This window comes from Ovis aries, chromosome 6 (assembly GCF_016772045.2).
Source record: "Ovis aries strain OAR_USU_Benz2616 breed Rambouillet chromosome 6, ARS-UI_Ramb_v3.0, whole genome shotgun sequence".
In the NCBI taxonomy this organism is placed as follows: Eukaryota; Metazoa; Chordata; class Mammalia; order Artiodactyla; family Bovidae; genus Ovis; species Ovis aries.
Window position 1 is genome coordinate 7,262,992 of NC_056059.1, and position 23,842 is coordinate 7,286,833.

Sequence of the window (23,842 nt, forward strand, 5' to 3'; positions counted from 1 at the left end):
ATATTTCTGGGACCAAAGCAAGTTGCGTGGCCATGCATAACTGCAAAAGGGTGGGGAAATGGAACCATGCTATGTGTTTAGAAGGGGAATCGGATATGTCAACAAACCACTAATGATTTATACAGTTATAATGTTAAAACCTGTTTTCTTTTCTTACAGTTTCACATCTACCTTTTTTCTCTACTGTCATACTGCTAATCTAAGACAACATATCTGTGTTGTCTCCCTACTTTTCTAATTCCCCCTTTCCAGTCAAGTGAGTATATTCCTGGAAGGTTAAATTTAATGAAATTGTGTTTTTTCCACGTTAGTCACTTGCTACAGAGACTGTAATGGCTTACCCAGGTCACATTCCTCATCCCTGGACAACATACAATGTATATTACATTTAGCATGCTCCTCTCCATTTTTTTCATGCTATTTCATACTGTAGATGATATTTCCTTCCTGTCCATCCTTTAAGACACATTTCAGTTTTTATTTTTCACAGGAGCTTTTCTTCTAGAACATCTATTAGTCTCTCCCTTTTCTTGCCACCCTTGATGTTTATTCTTAGTACCTTATATTTTTAAGAATTGTTCATTAGGAAATGTGTAATTAATTCCTACTACATACCATTCATAGGCCCTGTTCTAGGTGCTGGGGTAAGAGCAGTAAACAAAGTGGATCCAAGTTTTTACTCGCAGAGCTTACAGATTTTAATGGCAGAAAAAAGATACCAAGTAATGTTGGAGTTGTCAGAGGAGCAGGACTACTGCCCAAAGTCAAATCGCAAATGGTTAGGTGGAGGGGACTTCAAGGATGAGCTGGGACCTGGGGGAATGGGTTGGAATTTGTATTGATTTCTCCCTGATTCCCGCAGTTCACCTTTGAAGACGGAGGTGATCTGCCCAAGGAGCCAGTCCTTTGTCACAGACTCAAGAGTGGCTGAAATTGGAAGAGAAGCCCTGGAGCCGAAGGTTGGGACCGGGCTGCTGCCCCACACCTACAAGATGAGCTGACTGAAGAGGCGACAGCATGCACGATGTGCAGCAGGGCGTTGTACCCTGCACTGGCCCTCCTGGTTAAAAGTACATGACCGCTTCCACCTGTCAGATCTCAGGCAGAATGCCTCTGTGGCTCATGCTGACCCAGAACTCTGCAGGAAAGGAAGTGAAAATGTACTACCAGCTTAACTAAGCTGACAGCATAGAAACCGACCACAATAAGTAAATCATATGGTATGTTAAAGTCGGTAAGTGCTGTGGAGACAAATCAGGAAGAGGATGAAAAGTCTTTGAGGGGTAGGGATTGTAATTTAAAAAGAGTGTTCACGGAAGGTCTCACTGAGCAGGTGACATTAGGTCAAAGGCTTGAAAAGGGTGCGGGAGTGAAACATGCTGCTATCTGGAAGAAGAATAGTCTAAGTGACCAGTGCTCCCTGAGTGGCACCAAACCTGTGTGGTGGACACCCTTTTACAAGGCTCCTAGTGAGCCCCATTCATGTCACTCCCTCCCTTCTGCAGTCCCCTTCGCTGGAGTGGTGAAGAGTTGAGATGTTACTTCCGTGGTTAGGTAATAAAAGACTCTGACCTGTGTCTTGCCCCATTCTTTCTCTTAATTCTGTATTGGAGAGGTGTATGTGGCAAAGAACAGAGAATGACCTGTGGCCCACATTCAGTAAAGGAACTGAGGCTGCCAGACCAATAGCTCACAGAATCCTGTCAACAGCCAGGTAAGCAAGCTTGGAAATGAATCTTTAAACAAGCCGAGCCTTGAGATGACTATAGCTGTAGCTGTTTATTGCCGTCTGTGACAGATGCTGAAGCAGAGAATCCAGCTAGGTCATACTTAGATTTCCTGACCAATGTGTGAGATGAGGGTTTTTTAAGTGAGTAAGTTTGGGGGTAATTTGCTATTCAGCCATCAATAACTCACATCCTTGGTAAAGTCAAGGAACAGAAATGAGATCAGTTTGGCTGGAGTGGAGTAAGGAAGTGAAGTTAGAAAGGTAATAAGCTACCTAGTGCCTTATAAGTCATTGTTCAGTTTTTAGGGTTTTTTGTTTGAGGAAATCTGGTAGCCATTGGAGAGTTTTGAATAGAGAAGTGACATGATATGACTTTGGATTTACATGTTGAAAAGTCATGTTAGTAACTGAGCAGAGAAAGAGCAGTGGTGGAAATAGGGTTGGAGCAGGAAAAACTAGTTAAGCCAGTGCACTGATTCAGATGAGAGTGATGTTGGCCGAGTGGTACTAGCGGAAGAAATAAATGATTCAACTCTGGATGTATTTTTATGGTAGAGTGGACAGTATTTGATGACAGATTGGATACAGGATATAAGAGAAAGGGAAGAGAAAAGAGAAAAATGGCTCCAAGATTTCTGATTATTTGCTGAGATGATGATGACTAAGGAGTAGCAAGTTTGAGGGGAGGTGTACTCAGGAACACAGTTTGGTACGTGTTAGGTTTGAGATGCCATTTAAACATTCACGTAGAATTGTTAGTTGAGTGAGGAGTTCACTATACGAGTACGGAGTTCTCGGAAGAGATCTGGGCTGGAGAAACAAATATGGGAGCTGTCACAGTGGCACTTAGAGCCACAAGATTGGATGCTAATATCGGGACAACATATAGACAGAAAATAGGATCAAAGAGTGAGCCCTTGGGCATGTCCACATTTATCTACCAGGAAAACTATCAGGAGCCAGGCGAGGAGGTTGAGAAGTGAAGCAAGGAGGCGTGGGGTATCCTGAAAGTCGAGAAAGGCTTTCAAATAAGAGAGAGTGATGGTACTCATGATACGAGTAAAATGGGAGTTGAGCAATGACCGTCGGATTTACTGTGTGGAGGTCAGTTAAGAATAGGACCTTGTTAAGAAGAGTTTCATATAGAAATAGACTCACAGACATAGAGAAGAGTCTTGTGGTGGCCACGGGGCAGGGAGGGGGTATTGGAGAGATGGGTTGGGAGTTTGAGATTAGAAGATACAAACTGTTATAAATAGAATGGATAAACCATAAGGCCCTACTGCATAGCACAGGGAGCTGTCTTCAATAGCCTGTGATAAACTGTAATAGGAAAGGATGTGAAAAAAAGAAACAAATACAGGTAACTGAGTCACTGCTGTACATCAGAGACTAATGCAGCATGGTCAATCAGCAATACATAGATAAAATAAAGAATCGTTTCAGAATAGGAGTACAGTCAGTGGCCATGGATTTGGATGACTCATCTGAGGAATTACACTATAAAGGGGATGAGAAATAGGACAGTATTTCAGAGGGATGTGAGATCAAGGGTGGGTTAATTTCTAAGCATGGGAGAATGTAAAGAGTGTTTGTATTCTGATGGGAATGATCCAGTAGAAATGAAGAAAACTGGTTATGCAAGAGCGAGCTGGTGAATTACCTGGTTGATGAGGTGGGATCTTGTGCAGGAAGCAGGAGTAGCTTAAATGGTAGTTCAAACAGTTCGTCCATTGAAGCAGGAGCAAGATACTGGTGAGTGATATGCTGTGTGAACTTTTGAATGGCCTCTTCTATTCAATTTTTCCCTTTTTTCAGAGTCATACAAAGCAAGGTCATCAACGGAGTGTGAGGATGGGGAAGGGAGTGTTGGATGTTTGAGGAGAGAGGAGAAGTTATGGTTTGGGGATAGTGTGAATAGACTAAGAAATGTAGCAGGGTTCCTGTGTCACACGAGGGGCTCACTTCAGTTCTTATAATGAATTTAAATACATTAAAACAAACAAACAAACAACTGGAGGCTTCCCAGGTGGCACTAGTAAAGAAAGCCCCTGCCAATGCAGGAGATGTAAGAGACATGGGTTCGATCCCTGGGTCAGGAAGACCCCCTGGAGGAGGGCATGGCAACCCACTGCAGTATTCTTGCCTGGAGAATCCCATTGACAGAGGAGCCTGGTGGGCTATAGTCCATAGGGTCCCAGAAAAGTCAGATACGACTGAAGTGGCTTAGCATGCACAAATAAAAAACTAGCATGATTGTGTATTTTTCCACAGCAAGCTTAGCTGCAAAGGTGTAGGTGTAAAGCTGACACAGAGTTGGAATTAACTCAGGTGGAGGTTTGCCAAGAAAGTAAACAAAGTGAAAGAAGGCAAAGAAAAAAAAAATAGAAGGGATCACATTAATTTGCCATGAAATTTAAGCTAAGTGAAGAGGGATGACAACACATGGCCAAGTGAGGATCACTGAAAATGTGAATAGGATGAATGAATTTTGAGGTGACGGTGAGTCAAATTTTGGAGGTGCGGCACTGGAGTAAATGACTTGAAATATCTATAACACACATATATATTGGGAGGTTTAGCAAGAAACCTGCTGAGACATTTTTTGGTTAGGATGACAAACTGCAGTTGCCGGATGTTCAGTGATCTTAAATTGGCCTCCGTCACCTCAAGAACGATTGCTTGCCTTGGTTGTAGAAATGTGCGTATCAGTGAGATGTTGCACTCTTGTTTTATTAAATAGTTAACATCTCAAAGTTTTTTCTTTCTTTCCTTCTCAGACAGACAGCATGTAATCCTTGATTTTTGGTTTAATCTATTTACTAATAAAGCCTTATATATTTTTTTACTATCGTGCCTTTATGCAAAATAAAATTATTTAATACATAATATATAAATATAGTATATTAAACTGAAAGATCTTATTACTGTTTTATACTATATAAGCTAATATTTATAAAATATCTAATGCTTATATACTTGACATTAATGTAAGTTGAAAATGGTCACTTGCTAAAATTCTGTGTTTTCCTTTATTTTCTCTTATAACATACTTTATAGATGTTTGTGATGTCAAACATTTACTCTAGTGCTGTAAATATTATTGACACCTGTATCAGTGAAAAGCTTTCTGCTGCTAAGTCGCTTCAGTCGTGTCCGACTCTGTGCGACCCCATAGACGGCAGCCCACCAGGCTCCCCGTCCTGGATTCTCGAGGCAAGAATGCTGGAGTGGATTGCCATTTCCTTCTCCAAAAAGATAAGCTTATGTTTATGTAAAACTTAATAGGATGAAAAAGGCAAGCATGCCTTTTTTTATGAGGCCACTAGGTGGCACTGGTATCCTATCAAATCTGTCTAACACTAGTTTTTTTTCTTTTTTTTAAATATTGGAGTATAGTTAATGTTCCCCCGAGAAGGGAATGGAAGCCCACTCCAGTATTCTTATCTGGAAAATCCCATGGACAGAGGAGTTTGGCGGGCTACAGCCCATGGGGTGGCAAAAAGTCAGACATGACTGAGCATGCATGTACCACATAGTTAATTTGCAATGTTTTAATTTCAGGTGTATAGCAAAAGTGATTCAGTTTTTCACATAAATCCATGTATTGATATATACATACTACTGTATTTAAAATAGATAACCAACAAGGACCTACTGTCTAGCAAAGGGAACTCTACTCATTGCAGTAACCTAGATGGGAAAAGAATTGAACAAGTATGTTTAAAATTAAATACATTCATTTATTATTGCGCATGAGTATTTATACATTCACTTATTGAATGTGTGGATAATAACGTGAAAATGTCAGAATATATAATGGCTCTACAAACCTACCCTCTGGACTTCAATTTTATACAGTAAATATCCATACTGAATGTTAAAAACCTTATAAAAGGAACAACTTTTCCCAGATGCAGATTCTAATAATATAATTGAAATATCATGTACTTTTATATGCAAATTTGATGTATGGGTTTAAAAAATGCTATATTAATCAAATAGAGATTTAATTTATTACCTATTATCTAAAGTGCTTAGGTTGATACATTTTTAATCTGAACTGTATGGAAGTGGAGAGTTATTCTCTTGGAGAAATGAAGTATTTTTGCTCAGTTTACCAGAGGACAAGGATGTAATCATATTCATCTTACCCATAGCAATACTTGATCCGTGAATGTGAGTGTTTGTTGAATGAAGAAACTGTGATGGTAAAAGTGAAAAAAAATTTTGTTGGAAATTATACACAGCGTTCAAACGGAAAATTTCCAGCTAGTATATTAAAACAAAAATGTATTTTTTGATTTGGGGCATATCTTACCTCTGTCTTTGCCAAAAGTTTTAAACTGAGAGTTTTTTTCCGTCCTATGACAATATATTTCAAGTTTTTATAATGGAAATCATTTTACAGAGAACATTTTGTGGCAAACTTTGAAACTGATTGCTATTAGTCAATGTTTATAATTGAAATAGATCTTTACTGTCTTAAATCTCAATATCAGAGGTTTACATATTCTTGAGACTGTAAGGATTATATTAAGTAATTTCAGTTTGATCTTCAAATAACTGAGAGGACTCATACAATACTCTGAAAAATTTTAGCTTGAGCTGAATCTAGAAAAATCTTAACACTCTTTTTTAAAATGAAAATGAAAGAATTTACGTGGTATTAAAATACCCCAATTTACTATATAAGATGTTTTAGTAGGTGTTTATTCTCTCCAAGTAAATTTATAGCAAATCAAGTAGAGTTAATGTCAGAGAAATGGCTTTTGTATTTCTTTAATTTAAAAGCCTTTTACTTGTATGGTAATTTATACAAATGGATAATATGTCTTAGAAATCAGAAGAGTCCTGAAAGAGATCCCTGGAATTCAGTACATTTGATAAAAGCAATGAAAATTTTGAAATACTCATCATTCTTATTTTAAAAAATACTTATTTTTTAATTGAAGGATAATTGCTTTACAGAATTTTGTTGTTTTCTGCTAAATATCAGCATGAATCAGCCATAGGTATACATATGTCCCCTCCTTGAACCTCCCTCCCATCTTCCTCTCCATTTCACCAGTCTAGGTTATTACAGAGCCCTTGTTTGAGTTCCCTGAGTCATATAGCAAATTCGCATTGACTCTCTGTGTTACATGTGGTAATTAAGTTTCCATGTTACTCTCCCCATACATTTCACCCTCTCCTTCCTCCCTCCCCACACTGCTGTGTCCGTAAGTCTGTTCTCTGTTTCTTCACTGCTGCCCTGCAAATAAATTCATCAGTACCATCTTTCTGGATACCACATATATGTATTACTATGCAATATTTATCTTTCTCTGACTTACCTCACTCTGTATAATATGCTGTAGGTTCACCCACCTCATTAGAAATGATTCAAATGTGTTTTTTATGGCCGAGTAGTATTCCTTTGTGTATATGTACCCCAGCTTCTTTATCCACTCATCTGTTGATGGCCATCTAGGTTGCTTCCATGTTCTAGCTATTGTAAATCGTGCTGCAGTGAACATTGGGCTACACGTGTCTTTTTCAGTTTTGGTTTCTTCAAGGTATATCCCTAGGAGTGGGATTGCTGGGTCCTATGGTGGTTTTATTCCTAGTTTTTTAAAGAATCTCCATACCCTCGTCCATTGTGGCTGTATCAGTTTACATTCCCACCAACAGTGCATGAGTGTTCCCTTTTATCCACAGCCTCTCTAGCATTTATTGTTTGTAGACTTTTTGATGATGGCCATTCTGACCAGGGTGAGGTGATATCTGATTATAGTTTTGATTTGCATTTCTCTAATAATGAGCAATCATCATTCTTTAAAGTACTGAACAGTAATGACTGAGGATGTCTAAAGATGGAAATATGAGCAGACAATAAAGGGATTCTGAAAAGAACAATTATTTGTTATTACCTTCTAGAGGTAATAATTATAATAATAGTGATAATAATGGTAATAACTAATATTTATTGAGTCTACACGTGCTCATTAAGTCATTTCTTTGTCTCAATAATTGAATGAAATTATAGTATTATCTCCATTTACTGATATAAATGAGTAAATCGAAGCACAGGAAAATAATATAATTAACCCAAGGTTAGCTCTGGGATTTGAGTGTAATCTCGCTCAGGTCCCCAATTTCTAACTGCCAGGTTTTGTAAAGGAGAAAGAATGATGTTAGGTATAAGATAAATTTAAATCTGAGCTCAAATCTCAAATTTTTGACTTTGCTTCTGGTGTGATATTGGTTTAGTTATCTGTCCTTTCCATACCCGTTTCTTCATCTATAAAGGAAGCTAGCAATATCTCCTTTTAGAATAATTGTTCAGGTAATTTATACAAATAATTTAGTAAATACAAAACACTACTTAAAGGCTAGAGGTTTTTTTCATCTTATATTTGAAAAAGTTACTTTGCTAATTTTAGTTCTGTTAGAAATTCATTATTATTTAAAGTCTGAACTCGTTTTTTATTATTTAGAAGAGAGACATATTTTTTTAAGTCTTTGCTTGATTGTGGAAATATGTATCTTTACCAAATTTATTGATTGGTAAAAGTTATACTTTTTTCTGAGGCTTAAATGGAAGAAAATATGCCATGTTAAAACCATCATCCTTTGCTTTTATTCTTCCCCATTTATTGCTAAATTTAATTAATTCAGCAAGTATTTATTGAGTGCCTATTACATGTCAGAGATGACATACATGAATGTGGGGATGCAGTGATGAAAGAAAACAAGTGCATTTGTCTTCATGAAGCTTATTTGAGTAGGAGAAGACGACAACAATGTTGTTAAATCAGTAAGCTACACAATTAGTTATAAGATTATAGGTACTATGGCAAAACACAAATTAGATCAGGGAAATGGGAATCAGGAGAACCGAGGGAAGTGAAATTTTCTGTAAGGTTGTTGATGCTGGCTTTTTTTAAAAAAGATGATATTTGAGCAGGGACTCAGAAAAACTGCAGGAGCTGACCCTGTGGACAGCCGAGGGAACATCAGCGCAGGGGCTGCATGTTAGTCAGCACGGAAACCGGTGCAGCTGTCGCAGAGGGAAGGAGGTGCGAGGTGAACCGTCATCTCCAAGGCAATGGACATCAGGTCACGGAAGACCTTAGACTCTGGAAAGGAGAGCTGCTGCAGGATATTTAACATAGGAGTACTTAATCTGTAAAACGGTTGTTTTGGGTATGGAGTTGACAGTAGATTATTAGAACAGAGATGGAAGCGGGCAAGATATCCAAGTTAAAGAAGAAGTTATCTCAGAGCAGCTGTGGAGTTGGTGTCTTGACAGATTGAATGTGGGGTATGCTAATCAAAAGAGAGTGGCTACAGGTTCCCAACATGGCTACAGGTTCAGCCCACACTCAGGGCAATATTACACAAGACTGTGTCCACCATAGGACAGAACAGCTTATTTTGTAGGAAGATAAAAATCTGCAAGTGTGCTCCATCTGCACACTCATGCCTAGTAAGTCACCATGCCTACGCCTGGCTCTTCCTGAGGAAGTCCAGCCGCACTCTTGACCCTGGCTGCTTGTTCTTCTGTGCATCTCCACTGTTGCTAATTGAACCTGGATAGACTGCTATTATAGTGGGTATAATCTACAACCTGTGCAGAAATGTAGCTTTGTTTAGTTTTCAATGACTGTCCCATTTTAGATCTATTTCATCACTTTAGGGATTTTTAATTCTGTTTTAGAAACAATGAAGAATTAAGCCAAAGACTTTTGAATTGTGGTATTGGAGAAGACTCTTGAGAGTCCCTTGGACTGCAAGGAGGTTAAACTAGTCACTCCTAAAGGAAATCAACACCAAATATTCATTAGAAGTACTGATCCTGAAGCTGAAGGTCTAATACTTTGGACACCTGAAGCAAAGCGCCAACTCACTGAAAAAGACCTTGATGCTGAAAAGGTTGAAGGCAAAAGAAGGGAGTGGCAGAAGATGAGATGGTTAGATAGTATCGCTGACTCAATGGACATGAATCTGAGCAAACTCCAGGAGACAGCAGAGTATAGGGGTGCCTGGTACGCTGCAGTACATGGGGTTTCAAAGAGTTGGACATGACTTAGCGAATGGACAGCAGTAGAAACACCCAAATTAAGAATGCGTCTCTCCTTTCTTGTCAGGGTGGTCTTGGACATGAGGAAGAAGGTGACACCAGGCCTCAGACGCATCTGTCCTCTACTGGCACTGGATGAGTCTCATCAAGTTTAGCCTTTGGTGAGTGTGCTCTGGCGTCCCTGGTCTGGGCTCTTCATATCCTGCAGTCGTCAGTCTGCGCAGCTCATTAGATGTCCTCCTGGTCCTAGCTTACGGTCCCTTTGGATCTAAAAAGGCCCATTCGTAGTGACTTCTGCAGCTTCCCATGGAGAATGGGAACTTTTATATATTATTCTTGCCACTGTGGAACCTGTGCAGTCTTAGATTGTACGCCTAGAACACCATGTCCTGTTGCCACTGTTTCGTTCCTGAGCCGTTAGTGGGCAGAGCACACAGAGGAGGTTGCTGTTTGGCAAACCTTTATTTGGAAAGCAGGATGCAGCTTTCTCTCTTCTTGGAGCCTCAGTTTTAGAGAAAATCTCTCGTCCTGAACTCATACCCATGTTTGCCTCTCTTCTCCCTTTCCAGTATTTCTTCATCTTCAGCCAGGCAACGTCCAGTCTGGGAGTGGAATAGGAAGATGATAGAAGGTATAGTCTGGCTTTCCATCTGTCTTCTTTCTAGCCTATTACTTGATGGTATAAGTTTTGGTTTATGGTACATAAATTACTTTCAACTCCTATGCCAGTGATTCTCACGTATTTTGGTCTCAAGAGCCCTTACATTTTACGAAATTATTGATGACTCCAAAATTTATAAAGGTTATATCTATCAATATTTACTGTACTAGAAATTCAAACTGAGGAACCAAAAATATTAATTCATTTAAGAACAAGGGCAAACCCATAACAAGATCATAGTTTTAATAAAATATAACTGTTTTCCAAAACAAAAAAATTAGTGAAAAGAGTGATGTTGGGTTACATCTTTGTAAATCTCTTTAATCTTTGGCTTAGTAGAAGATCAGTTCAGTTCAGTCGCTCAGTCGTGTCCGACTTTTGTGACCCCATGAATGGCAGCACACCCGGCCTCCCTGTCCATCACCAGCTCCTGGAGTTCACTCAAACTCATGTCCATCCAGTCGGTGATGCCATCCAGCCATCTCATCCTCTGTCTCCCCTTCTCCTCCTGCCCTCAATCCCTCCCAGCATCAGGGTCTTTTCCACTCAGTCAGCTATTCACACTCTTCACATGAGGTGGCCAAAGTATTGGAGTTTCAGCTTTACCGTCAGGCTTTCCAATGAACACCCAGGACTGATCTTTAGGATGGACTGGTTGAATCTCCTTGTAGTGCAAGGGACTCTCAAGAGTCTTCTCCAACACCACAGTTCAAAAGCATGAATTCTTCAGTGCTCAGATTTCTTTATAGTCCAACTCTTACATCCATACATGACTACTGGAAAAACCATAGCCTTGACTAGATGGACCTCAGTCGGCAAAGTAGTGTCTCTGCTTTTGAATATACTATCTAGGTTGGTCATAACTTTCCTTGCAAGGAGTAAGCGTCTTTTAATTTCATGGCTGCAGTCACCATCTGCTGTGATTTTGGAGCCCCAAAAAATAAAGTCTGCCACTGTTTCCACTGTTTCCCCATCTATTTCCCATGAAGTGATGGGACCAGATGCCATGATCATTGTTTTCTGAATGTTGAGCTTTAAGCCAAATTTTTCACTCTCCCCTTTCACTTTCATCAAGAGGCATTTTAGTTCTTCTTCACTTTGTCCATAAGGGTGGTGTCATCTGCATATTTAAGGTTATTGATATTTCTCCCAGGAATCTTGATTCCAGCTTGTGCTTCTTCCAGCCCAGCGTTTCTAACGATGTACTCTGCATATAAGTTAAATAAGCAGGGTGACCATATACAGCTTTGACATACTCCTTTTCCTCTTTGGAACCAGTCTGTTGTTCCATGTCCAGTTCTAACTGTTGCTTCCTGACCTGCATACAGGTTTCTCAAAAGGCAGCTCAGATGGTCTGGTATTCCTATCTCTTTCAGAATTTTCCACAGTTTATTGTGATCCACACAGTCAAAGGCTTTGGCGTAGTCAATAAAGCAGAAATAGATGTTTTTCTGGAACTCTCTTGCCTTTTCGATGATCCAGCGGATGTTGGCAATTTGATCTGTGGTTCCTCTGCCTTTTCTAAAACTAGCTTAAACATCTGGAAGTTCACGGTTCATGTATTGGTGAAGCCTGGCTTGGAGAATTTTGAGCGTTACTTTACTAGTGTGTGAGATGAGTGCAGTTGTGTGGTAGTTTGAGCATTCTTTGGGATTGCCTTTCTTTGGGACTGGAATGAAAACTGACCTTTTCCAGTCTTGTGGCCACTGCCGAGTTTTCCAAATGTGCTGGCATATTGAGTGCAGGACATTCACAGTGTCATCTTTCAGGATTTGAAATAGCTCAATTTCAGTTCCCTCCACTAGCTTTGTTCGTAGTGATGCTTTCTAAGGCCCACTTGACTTCACATTCCAGGATGTCTGTCTCTAGGTGACAGATCACACCATCAAGAATATCTGGGTTGTAAAGCTCTTTTTGGTACAGTTCTGCTTTGTATTCTTCCCATCTCTTCTTAACATATTCTGCTTCTGTTAAGTCCATACCATTTCTGTCCTTTATTGAGCCCATCTTTGCATGAAATGTTCCCTCGGTATCTCTAATTTCCTTGAAGAGATCTCTAGTCTTTCCCATTCTGTTGTTCTCCTCTATTTCTTTGCATTGATCACTGAGGAAGGCTTTCTTATCTCTCCTTGCTATTCTTTGGAACTCTGCATCCAAATGGGACTATCTTTCCTTTTCTCCTTTGCTTTTCGCTTCTCTTCTTTTCACAGCTATTTGTAAGGCCTCCCCAGACAGCCATTTTGCTTTTTTGCCTTTCTTTTCAATGGAGATGGTTTTGATCCCTGTCTCCTGTACAATGTCACGAACCTCCATCCATAGTTCATCAGGCATTCTGTCTATCAGATCTAGTCCCTTAAATCTATTTCTCAGTTCCACTATATAATCATAAGGGATTTGATTTAGGTCATACCTGAATGGTCTAGTGGTTTTCCTGCTTTCTTCAATTTAAGTCTAAATTTGGCAATAAGGGGTTCATGATCTGAGCCACAGTTAGCTCCCGGTCTTGTTTTTGCTGACTATATAGAGCTTCTCCATCTTTGGCTGCAAAGAATATAATCAATCTGATTTTGGTGTTGACCATCTGGTGATGTCCATGTGTAGAGTCTTCTCTTGTGTTGTTGGAAGAGGGTTAGGTAGAAGATAGGTGGATTCTGATTTCTGTTTTTGCATTCAGTCTCCTTTGATGCTGCTTTTGCTGAAGTGTGTAGAGAAAATCTAAGCTTACACAAATATGTGTTTGGGAAAGGGGAGTGTATACTTATAGCCTTTCAGGTAATTGTGGATATTTTTCTTTGATACTATGCTAAAACTGGACAAGTGGTATTTTCTTAGAGGCTATTTGTAACGTGGAATCTGAAACCAAATCAAAGACCTTTTCACACTCTGCTACATTAAAAACTATTAGGTTATCTTGCCTAAGAATGGGTGTTTTACCATTATAATGGTTGCACTACATATAATGATTTTTGTAACCTCATACATCAGTTGTTTAGAAAATACTGGTTTACTATTCAGATCTTCCAAACGTTGGTACATTTTAATATATAATATTAAAAGATCGTATTTGTTAATATCACCATCAGTCTCATCAGATAATGTATTTAAATAATAGTATGCTGTTAAGCTCCAAGTAATGCACACAAGATCTACAACATTCTAATTTTCACTTGAAAGCTCAAATTTTATCATTGGCAATAAATACTGTTATTTATTGTTAATTGTTTTTCTTAAAGTGACAGGCTCACTTTTTTCGTTAATAAACGTCTTAAAATTCTCAAGTTTGAATAATCATAGTTCCTGCCATTCTTTTAAGTCAAAATGATGATCTGTGAGTGAGGCGACTAGTTTTTGTCAGATTAAATAAATTAAAAAAGAAGTTCAATTTGCAACTCAAATAATTGCTCAGGTGCTTTTCCTTGAGACAGCTATCTACTTCAGTGTATGGTGGAGGTACTCCAGGTATATGTCACATTTTCAAACAGAGAAATATTAAAAGGATGGGTATTGAGGGGATGAAATGGAATGGTATTAATCATTCTTGCTGCCTTGTTGCATGTTTTCTTAACTGAAGCTGACTTTGTAAATGAGTGTGTGATGGTGGGGAATACAATGAGCAGGAGACTTCTGTTAAAGCACCAGCAGTTTGACCCATGATTACTCTTGCAAAAACAGTGAAGATATCAGCACAATGACAAGGGACTATGATAAACTGGTATTATTATGAAAATAGTTCTGACCATGCAGATGCCCTGTAAAGGCCTTGGGTCTGCCGGGGGACCACAGACTGCTTTGAGAGCCATGTGACCACTAAGTAAGGCTCTGTATTGCCGCAGAGGTCTTGACTACCAGTTAGTCTCCTGGATAACATCCACCAGCTGATGCTAAAATCAGTTGCCAATTACTGTTGGGCCTGAATATTTATAGTTATTTTTTAAAAAACTGATAGATTATTGCTGTTACTACTGATGCTAAAGTAGTACATGCACTTGGAAATGAAAATTCAAATGCTTCTCCCTGGTCCTGCACTCCAGCCCCATTTATCAAAGGTAAGTGACCATTCATATCCGAATTGTGTCGATTGCCTCCATAATACCAACTATCACTCACCTTATCATCTTGGTTTGTCAACTTGAAGCATCCTCTGTTGGTTCACACATGAAAGATGAGAGGTTTGGCTCATTTAGACCCTTATTCCTTGATGCGTGTAAATGTTTAACTCATTTACCGTCTTGGTCATCTTCCTATTTTTTTTAAGCATATATTTATATTTTTGTTCTTTTGGTTATGTTTGTGGCCTTAAATAATGTATTTAAAAAGAGATTTCTGCTGATCTTACGACAGGCCAAAAGCAGACCAGAGTATTCTCCAAACAGAAGGGAGGGAGGAGGGATTGAAATACTCAGACCCCACTCCTGCCTCCAGCTTTCCCACCTAGATAATTTGTGGCTCCTGCCTGTGGCAGAATGTGTGAGAGCCACAGAGAGCCACATGTCACAATAAATGGTGATAAAATGGAACAAGGTAAGGAGCTGGTGCCAACGATCTCATTTGACTTCTTCCTCTGAAGGATGGCGAAATTGAGGCCCTAAAGGAAAACTGACTTACTCAGTGTTATTTTGGTTAAGAACCGATACTGGGGCCAACATCTATATTAGTCCAATCGATTCTGTCTGCGATTCCAGTTGTACTTAGGATATCCTTAATTGGGGACAGAAGCAACATGGTTTCATCAAGTTGATCCCAGATGGGAATGAAAATGGTCAGTATTACATTTTCATAGCTTTTTATTGTTTTTAAAATTAGAATCTTTAACTTCTTTTAAATTTGTCAATTTATTTGTCTGTCTGTAAAGCAGACCCTTTATTTTGATAGTATATGTTTTGTGGGCTTTTAAAAGTTTTGTTTACTTTGAAGGACATAAATTAAGTTCTAAAAAAAATACACTGTAGCCCTAAGAGTATATTGCATCCTGAGCTTGCATTTCTGTTTAAAGTGTGGTTGAAACTGAAAAATTCAGATTGAGAATAGTATTTACCAAATAGAGAAAGGAAGACCAATCTTTCTGGTCCAACTGTATAGATTATGCATAATATTTAAGAGCAAGATCTGCCTTCCATTTCACTTATTGATTTGAAGAAGAGCGTTTTGGCATCAGAAATGCAGACAGCAGGCATTTCCTACACCTAATTTATTCCCTCATAACCAAGAAACAGCTTGATATAGACGGTTTTATGTAAGATTTGTCACAGATCCTGGGTGCTTTGGAAATGTTTCACATTTCATTCAGTTTAATTCTGTTTTCTATATGAAAAAGTGTGGGTAAATACATTCTTCCTAGCAATATCTTGGAGACTTTATACTGTATTTAATTTGTGGAATTTGCTTTGACTTCTGTGGAAGGAATTGATAGGCAAATAAAATATTTGACCTGATTCTGGCTAGTGGATGTCTTTTTTAAACACTGACACTATTCATGATTCTTCTTTTTCTAAAAAGGAGATGGTGAAAATATAGCAGGTTCCAATTTTAGTGATCTATTAATCTTTGTATCTATAACTTTTTGGAATAGACTGAGAAATGATAGAAACTCAATGAGTAAGATAAGTACAGGATTAAAGGAAGAAGGTGGAAGTGGAGGGCAAGAATAAATTTCACCTGCTAATAAATAAATGAATACATTTTTGTGATTTTGTTAAGAAATTGAATATATAGAGAACTGTGTAGACAACAAATTGAGGACAAAATAGCAGGAACTTGTAGTAGCACTGGACGGGGAGAAATGGCCCTTAAATTCTCTTAGCTACCACTGGCCGCAGGTGAAAGGCATACTCAAAGTAAATTCTAGGTTTTTCTGGGAATGGAATCAATGACACATTGTGTCTTTAGCTCTTATCCTCAAAGCATAAATTAATGGCTTGACCTTATAAAATTTAGTTTGCTTTTAGGTCAAGTGAAAAGAAGTTAAACATGCCAAGCCAACACAAATAATTTCTCAAGGCTTATCCACCGCAGGGATTCACTGCTCTTTCCATGACTCCTGACTATCTGGGGATGGGTGTGTGTGTGCGTGGGGTGGGGTGGGCAGGACGAAGGCAGTAGGTGGTAACCACGCCGTGTCAGTTTTGGCAGAATAGAACTCGGCCTTGGAGAGTGATTTCAAAATAGAGAGATCCCTTCCTTCTGAACTATTTGAACTGTTGGGTGAGCCTTGAGCATATCTCCTGGAAAATGCAGTGCTGCTATCTCTTAAAAGTAAAATATTGTAAGTCATTATAAGCCACTAACATTGATGGGGTTGGTTTATTAACCACTCACCAGCTGGTCTCAGAGTAAATAGAACATAGGGTGGCACACATGGAAAGTTGGGGGTCAGGTGTATCCTAGACTGGAGAACTGTGTGTCTGGGAGATAAGCCTGTGAAGAATCAACTGGTGTATGATGACAGGGTGGGTTGCAACATGGGAAAGCCTGATGTTCAGAAAAGAAAGGGGCTGGGATAGAGAAAAGAAAGTTCTATGGAAAATGTAGATAAATGTCTAACTCTCCTGACCCCCTCCGTTTTTTTTTTTTTTTTTTTTTTTTTTGCATAGATGGTCTGTTTTGCTAGATTTTTAAGGAGAGAGAGATTAGCTGCTACTGCTGCTGCTAAGTCGCTTCAGTCGTGTCCAACTCTCCCACCAGGCTCCCCTGTCCCTGGGATTCTCCATATAAAGCTCTAAAGAAAGCAGCTGATTTGTAGGGAGCAGAGCAGAGCACTAGGAGTAAGAGATGCTGATACTTTCAGTTTTCAAGTCCGTTAAGTATCAGTCGTGTGTCCTTCTCACTTTCTGGTCTCATGAGTGACCCTAGGAAATGTTTTATATCTACTAGAACTAAACAAGAACTAACTAATATTGATTAGAAGATCTGTTTAAGGTTATATCATTACAAATAACACTCATGCCTTCCTGGGAAGTTTTCCATTTTGAATTGTGTTAGTGGTATCTATGTTCTGTGACCACCTCCCACTTGGTCACAGGCAAACACCAACTATCAAACAAATGTCTTCTTGTTACCTGAAATCACCAGGCTCAAACTCTTTTCTTATCACAGTTTATTGTTGTACATATGAGGTACCATGCTACTATCAGAATTATATCCAGTTTTTTTTTTAATTTTAAAAAACTCAGAAAAAAAAATGTTTCCATTAATTTTCATTCAATGTGAATGACAAGAATATTATAGCTATAAACACTGAAATAACCATTTCATTTCTTCCTGAGGAAGTTTCATATTTTAAGCAATGAAAAAAGAATGCCATACAAAGCTAGTTTGAAATCACATTACCTGTTTCTTTCCCCATGTGTATTTATGTTACTTTCAGAGGAACATAACAACCACCTGGAGTATCCAGTGTAGCAAGTGTGCGTGTCCCCTAGAATTTGAGTTGTCTTCCAGATACACTGAGTGATCAAAATTCCTTTCAAAGGTTTGCTGCTCTAAGTAGCATAATATCTATATTATGAATGAGTAAATTTCTCCTTTCATCCCACAAGCATCCAGTGTGTTTTTGACATTTCTTAAAGGGTAAGCTGTTTAGTTGACTCAGTTTATCCAGACAGAATTACACCATTAGGAGCTTTGTTTAGAAGTTTAAATGCACATCTCATCCTTGGAGCGTAAATGCATTGTTTTTCTTTTCCTTTCCTTTTTTTTTTTTTTAATCAGTAGAAATGTTGTCAAAATGAAAACACAATACTGTATGTAACTCCTGGGGACTGTTCTCACTATGTTTGACCCTCTTAAGCTAATTTTCTTAAAATAGTGAAGATTAAAGGCTGTATTCATTTTCTAGTATGTTAGGCATGTGCTGTTCATAAAGGTAGCGGTAAGCATGAAGACTGACTTTACCATCTTTGTCCAAATGACTTTGATATTGCTTTTACTGTCAGGGATCTTAAAATCTGGTTCTTTGTCTAATTCTTTCTGCTAATAGCTTGTTTGTTTAAAAATTGGCTTATCATTTGGGTATACAAAACTTTAAAACATTTAATTAATTTTTATAATACAATTTTAGAAATGAATAGTTAGTGAAAGTATCTCAAAATTTGTTTTCTAATTAGTGAATAGTTGATAGAATTCAATTTCACATATTATAATGGCCATTATAATGGCCATAATAGTTTCATATTATAATGAAACTATTTGGGCATAATTTTTTCTAATCATACTTTTGATTACATTCATAAAAGCTTATAAAGTCATAGCAAGGAATTTATTTACTACTTAAATTTCTTGTGTGTTTAGTATATTTAAAAACTAAGTAAATATAAGTACAGGAAAATCAGCATGACATTCTTTTCTTTTTTTGAATACTTTATTAATCATATAATCATTAAAAATTTAAGTGTAAAATATATTTTAAGAACCATGCCTGGCTCATCTTGGTACTTCCTCCATTTAATTTAGTAGATAACCCATAAATTTAACTGTGTTCTATTGTCTTTCATGAAAGTGATGTACAAAATGTTCTAAGAAAAATGGCACTTGGCTTTGATTATCTTTTTCTGCCTTGTACCATTGCAAATCTGGGATTAAAAATCATACATTAATTTGTTTTTTGTCACAGATCTCTGTGTTATACAATTTCATTTTGAATTATCTGAAAAAAATGTAATTTTTCTGTATTTAAACGTAAATAACCCAACATATCATCTAGAGAAACTGTCCTTAGATTTCAGTTAATAGGTTTTTTTCTTGGGAGCATTAAGAAAAAGTTGTTTACATTAAAAAGTCTGTCTGTTTCTGGAGATGACATAGACCTCAGATTCTGAGCAAACATTTCTGTAGAACCAGTGAGAACTACTGGAGTTGATCTGCAGCTCACAGCAAAGGGACATAAGTTGTCAATCAGATATCTTCAGACCCCTACAATTTCTTGCTTTTAGAGGATTTAGTCAGTACACTTTATATTGCTTCTTACTGTTTTGGTATACTCAGTGTGTTTCTATTTCCCATCCAATAGCTGGTACAACATACCTTTCAGAATAATAATTATGTAATGATAGAGACGTTGGAAACTTTTACGGAAATGTACTAGACTATGTGGATGAAAAATCACTTTTTTCCTTCTATAATACTTATCTTTTTTTTTTTCGATGCAGATAAAGCTCAGATATAACTTTACCATTCTCTGATCTAGGACAAATTGTAAATTATAATTCTTCCTAAATACTTCAGTGGATTTATATTTTTGCAAGCAGTTTTCACGGCATTAGGCCTCTGGCGCTTTATGCTACATTGTGACGTTTACTTTCTGTTTTGTAGGACACTTTATAGAATCAAAGAATAAGAAAACATTCTACAGGCAAACAGCAGCCTACAAGTCTACAGAGACATAATCTTAGCTGATATATAAAAGTGTAAATATTACTACGAAATGGAACAGTTCTGCATTGGTATTTGATATTTATATTGGTTGCTATTGATTAACACGTGAGTGCGCAGTAGTCTCCAATAACCCCACAGGCTCAGATATGGGTTAAGAGAAAGGCCATAGGCCTCAAGGCTTGTAACAAATACTTTTAGTTTTGTTTTGTTTCTAATCATCCACGTGCCAGCACGTGGAAAGAACTTTGTTTTTCTATTCTCATTTGAAGAGGTATATTTTTAAACCGCCTTTTGGTAGCTCCCGGAAGCTCTGGGAGAGGTGAGCGTTCCATGGAGATGCATTCTCGAGCTTTCTCACAGTGCTATCTCACTTTCTGCAGCTCCTGCCTCAGCCAGGATGGCAGAGGCTGCCCCAGTCTGTGCAGCAGCTTGGAGAGCTCCACGTTGTGGTCACGATAGTAGCTGGATAGAAATGCTCTGCTCTGAGGGGGGAGGAGGAGGCACAAGGACATTCAATTTTATTTGTTGGAGTATACTTAATACACTTTGATGATGTTTATTTATATCTGTAGATATTTACACTGTGGCTTAAAATTGATTTTAAGCATGCAGACTATTTATTTAGCACAAGATAGTCAACAAAACAGTCCAAAATACAATACTTGGGTGTAACGTCAAAAATGACAGAATGATCTTGGTTCGTCTCCAAGGCAAACCATTCAGTATCATAGTAATCCAAGTCTATGCCCCAACCGCTGATGCCAAAGAAGCTGAAGTTGACTGGTTCTATGAAAACTTATCACACCTCCTAGAACTAGCACCCCCAAAAGACATCCTTTTCATCACAGGGGACTGAAATGGAAAAGCAGGAAGTCAAGAGATACCCAGAATAACAGGCAAGTTTGGCCCTGAAGTACAGACTGAAACAGGGCAGAACCTAACAGAGTTTTGTCAAGAGAACATGTTAGTTATAGCATTTCCAGTAACTCAAAAGATGAACATGTTAGTTACAGCATTTCCAGTAACTCAAAAGATGGCTCTGCATATGGACAGCACCAGACGGTGATGAAATCACACTGCCTATGTTCCTTGCAGCCAAAGATGGAGAAGCTCTATTCAGTTAGCGAAAACATGACCTGGAGCTGACTGTGGCTCAGGTCATGAGCTCCTTATTGCAAAATTCATGCTTAAACAGAAGAAAGTAGGGAAAACCACCATTCAGCTTTGACCTAAATCAAATCTCTTATGATTATTGCCGGGAGCCAGCGTGAGGAACTCCGCCCATGGCAAAGGTCATGAGGAAGGAGGCTTGGCATACGCAAAGGCGTGATCAAGCCTCAGGAAACCCCCTGTTCCCAAGCATCTAACCCCAAAACCAGAGTCTGTTTTATGCCCTCACCTACACCTCTGACTTTACAGGGGGCTCTCCCCCATAACCATTTCTCTCAGAGAAGGAGTTAACTTGCAGCTCCAAGTCAATAAAAATTCCTGGGCGTGACAAGAGTGTTTCATCTAGCCCACCTGTATAGGTTCGTCCGGCCACATGTGATTGTTTACAGCCTCCCAATCTGAGAGGCATGAGATGTTTTAGACTTACTAAAGGCAAATTCTTTTGGGGAGTTAGAAATTATTAGTATGGTGGGTTGGTTAGGAATTATATTGGTGAAGGGTTTTTCATTTCTTGTGTCAATAATTGCTGCTAATTCCCTACTCTAGGTGGGACAAGGATGTCTCAGGTCAAACCTCTCTGCTGACAAACTAGCTTGTATGACAGGATTATCCATACTCCTGCCACATGATTGTTTACTACCTCTTAACCATAAACAGCACAGAGAGTTTTGGAGTATTTTGAGAGTCTTAATTAGCATAGGGCTTTTTCTTCTTGTTGAGTCAATGATTGCCGCCAGGCCTCCATATCCTTAGGCACCTGGGACTATATTAATCAATGTATTTGGAATATAGTAAAGGAAATATAGTAGTTTTTGATGTTAGCATTACTAGACTTTTTGAGTTAATGGATTTTCTCTTTTGTAATAGATCACTGTACTTTGTTGTAAATCACTGTGTCCTTGCTACGTAAAAATGTAACTTTATCACTATCTTAAGACTAAATAGATCTTAAGGGGAACATTGGTGAAAGGATTTTCACTTGTTGGGCTGATGTTTGCTGCTAAATCTCCATACTCCCTGCCCTTATAATGAATATAACTAGCATATAGGAGAAATAAGCATTAACCCTTAAGCATATAGGAGAAATAAGTATTAACCTTTAAGATTAATCATGTTAACCTTGGGTTAAATAAATTCCTTTCTGGATTGTAACTCACTACACCCTCACCCTATAGGAATGTAACTTTATTTGGAGGGTGGTGCCTGGTTTAAGAAAAAACACCCTTGGAAGAAATAAGTTTTTTGGTTATCAGAAAGAAAGGATCATAAAATGTCAGCAGGTCTCACTCATGGCCAGAAGATGATGTAATATCCCTAAGACCTTTTTTTTATACATTTATGTGAAGCACCTGATTTTGATAAAGGTCAGGACTGCTGACCCCCGCGTGACTCTGTATTCATCCCTATGTGTAACAAAAGGTATATAAGCAAACCCAAAAATAAAGAAATCGGATCAGTTTCCTGAAAGACTGATTCCCCGATGTCGCTTCTTTCTTGCTCCCATTTTTCTGGCTGAATTCCCATCTGGAGCATGGATGCTATTCCACGTAATCCAAGTTATTCAGCCTCTTTTTCTCCACTAATCTTCCTACTACGCTATCTGTTTCTAATCTCTCTCTATATCTGTAATTAAATATGTATTTTTCCAAAGACGCCGACTCCGTCCCACCACCTTAGGATAACCCTGGATCCACTGGGGCTGGACCTTGGCAATTATATAGTAGAAGTAACAGATATATTCAGGAGATTAGATCTGGTAGACACAGTGCGTGAAGAACTATGGACAGAAGTTTGTAATATTGTACCCAAGGCAGTGACTGAAACCATCCTAACGAAAAAGAAATGCAAGGAGCTGAAGTGGTTGTTTGAGGAGGCTTTACAAATAGCTGAGGAAAGAATATAAGTGAAAGGCAAGGGAGAAAGGGAAAGATATACCCATCTGAATGCAGAGTTCCAGAGAAGAGCAAGGAGAGATAAGAAGGCCTTGTAAAATAGAGGAAATAGAGGAAAACAATAGGATGGGGAAGACTAGAGATATCATCAAGAAAATTGGAGATCTCAAGGGAACACTTCATGCCCAGATGGGCATGATGAAGGACAGAAACGGTAAGGACTTAACAGAAGCAGAGAGATTAAGAAGAGGTGGCAAGAATACACAGAAAAACTATACAAGAAAGTTCTTAATGACCCAGATAACCACGATGATGTGGTCACTCACCTAGAGCTGGACGTCCTGGAATGTGAAGTCAGGTGGACCTTAGGAAGCACTACTATGAACAAAGCTAGTGGAGGTGATAGAATTTCAGCTGAGTTATTTCAAATCCTAAAAGATGGTGCTGTTAAAGTGCTGCACTCAATATGTCCGCAAATTTGGAAAACTCAGCAGTAGCCACTGGACCAGGTCAGTTTTCATTCCAATCCCAAAGAAAGGCAATGCCAAAGAATGTTCAAACTACTGTACAGTTGTCCTCATTTAAACGTTAGTAAGGTTATGCTCAAAGTCCTTCAAGCTAGGCTTCAGCAGTACGTGAATTGAGAACTTCCAGATGTACAAACCGGATTTAGAAAAAGCAGAGGAACCAGAGATCAAATTGCCAATATTTGCTGGATCATGGAGAAAGCAAGTGAGTTCTAGGAAAAACATCTGGAAGGTCTGTCTAGTCAAAGCTATGGTTTTTCCAGTAGTCATGTATGGATGTGAGAGTTGGACCATAAAGAAGGCTGAGTGCTGAAGAAGTGAAGCTTTTGAACTGTGGTGCTGGAAAATACTCTTGAGAGTCCCTTGGACAGCAAGGAGATTAAACCAGTCAATCCTAAAGGAAATCAACCCCTGAATATTCACTGGAAG

General features: G+C 38.5%; 1 protein-coding gene and 1 long non-coding RNA gene across 2 annotated transcripts in view; one reads left to right on the forward strand and one right to left on the reverse strand.

Annotated features, from left to right (window-relative positions):
* The first annotated feature begins 840 nt into the window (after window positions 1–840).
* On the forward strand, window positions 841–10,538 carry LOC132659921 (uncharacterized). Its single transcript, XR_009600973.1, has 3 exons — window positions 841–1,714; window positions 9,862–9,955; window positions 10,364–10,538. It is a non-coding gene; the product is annotated as an uncharacterized LOC132659921 (long non-coding RNA).
* A 6,993-nt stretch (window positions 10,539–17,531) lies between these two features.
* LOC101111805 (N-deacetylase and N-sulfotransferase 3) overlaps window positions 17,532–23,842 on the reverse strand; it is a 177,600-nt gene continuing 171,289 nt past the window's right edge. Inside the window, exon 14 of the mRNA XM_042251120.2 lies at window positions 17,532–20,306. Within this exon, the coding sequence (XP_042107054.1) occupies window positions 20,187–20,306 (120 nt within the window). The 3' untranslated portion in view covers window positions 17,532–20,186. The remainder of the gene's footprint in view (window positions 20,307–23,842) is intronic.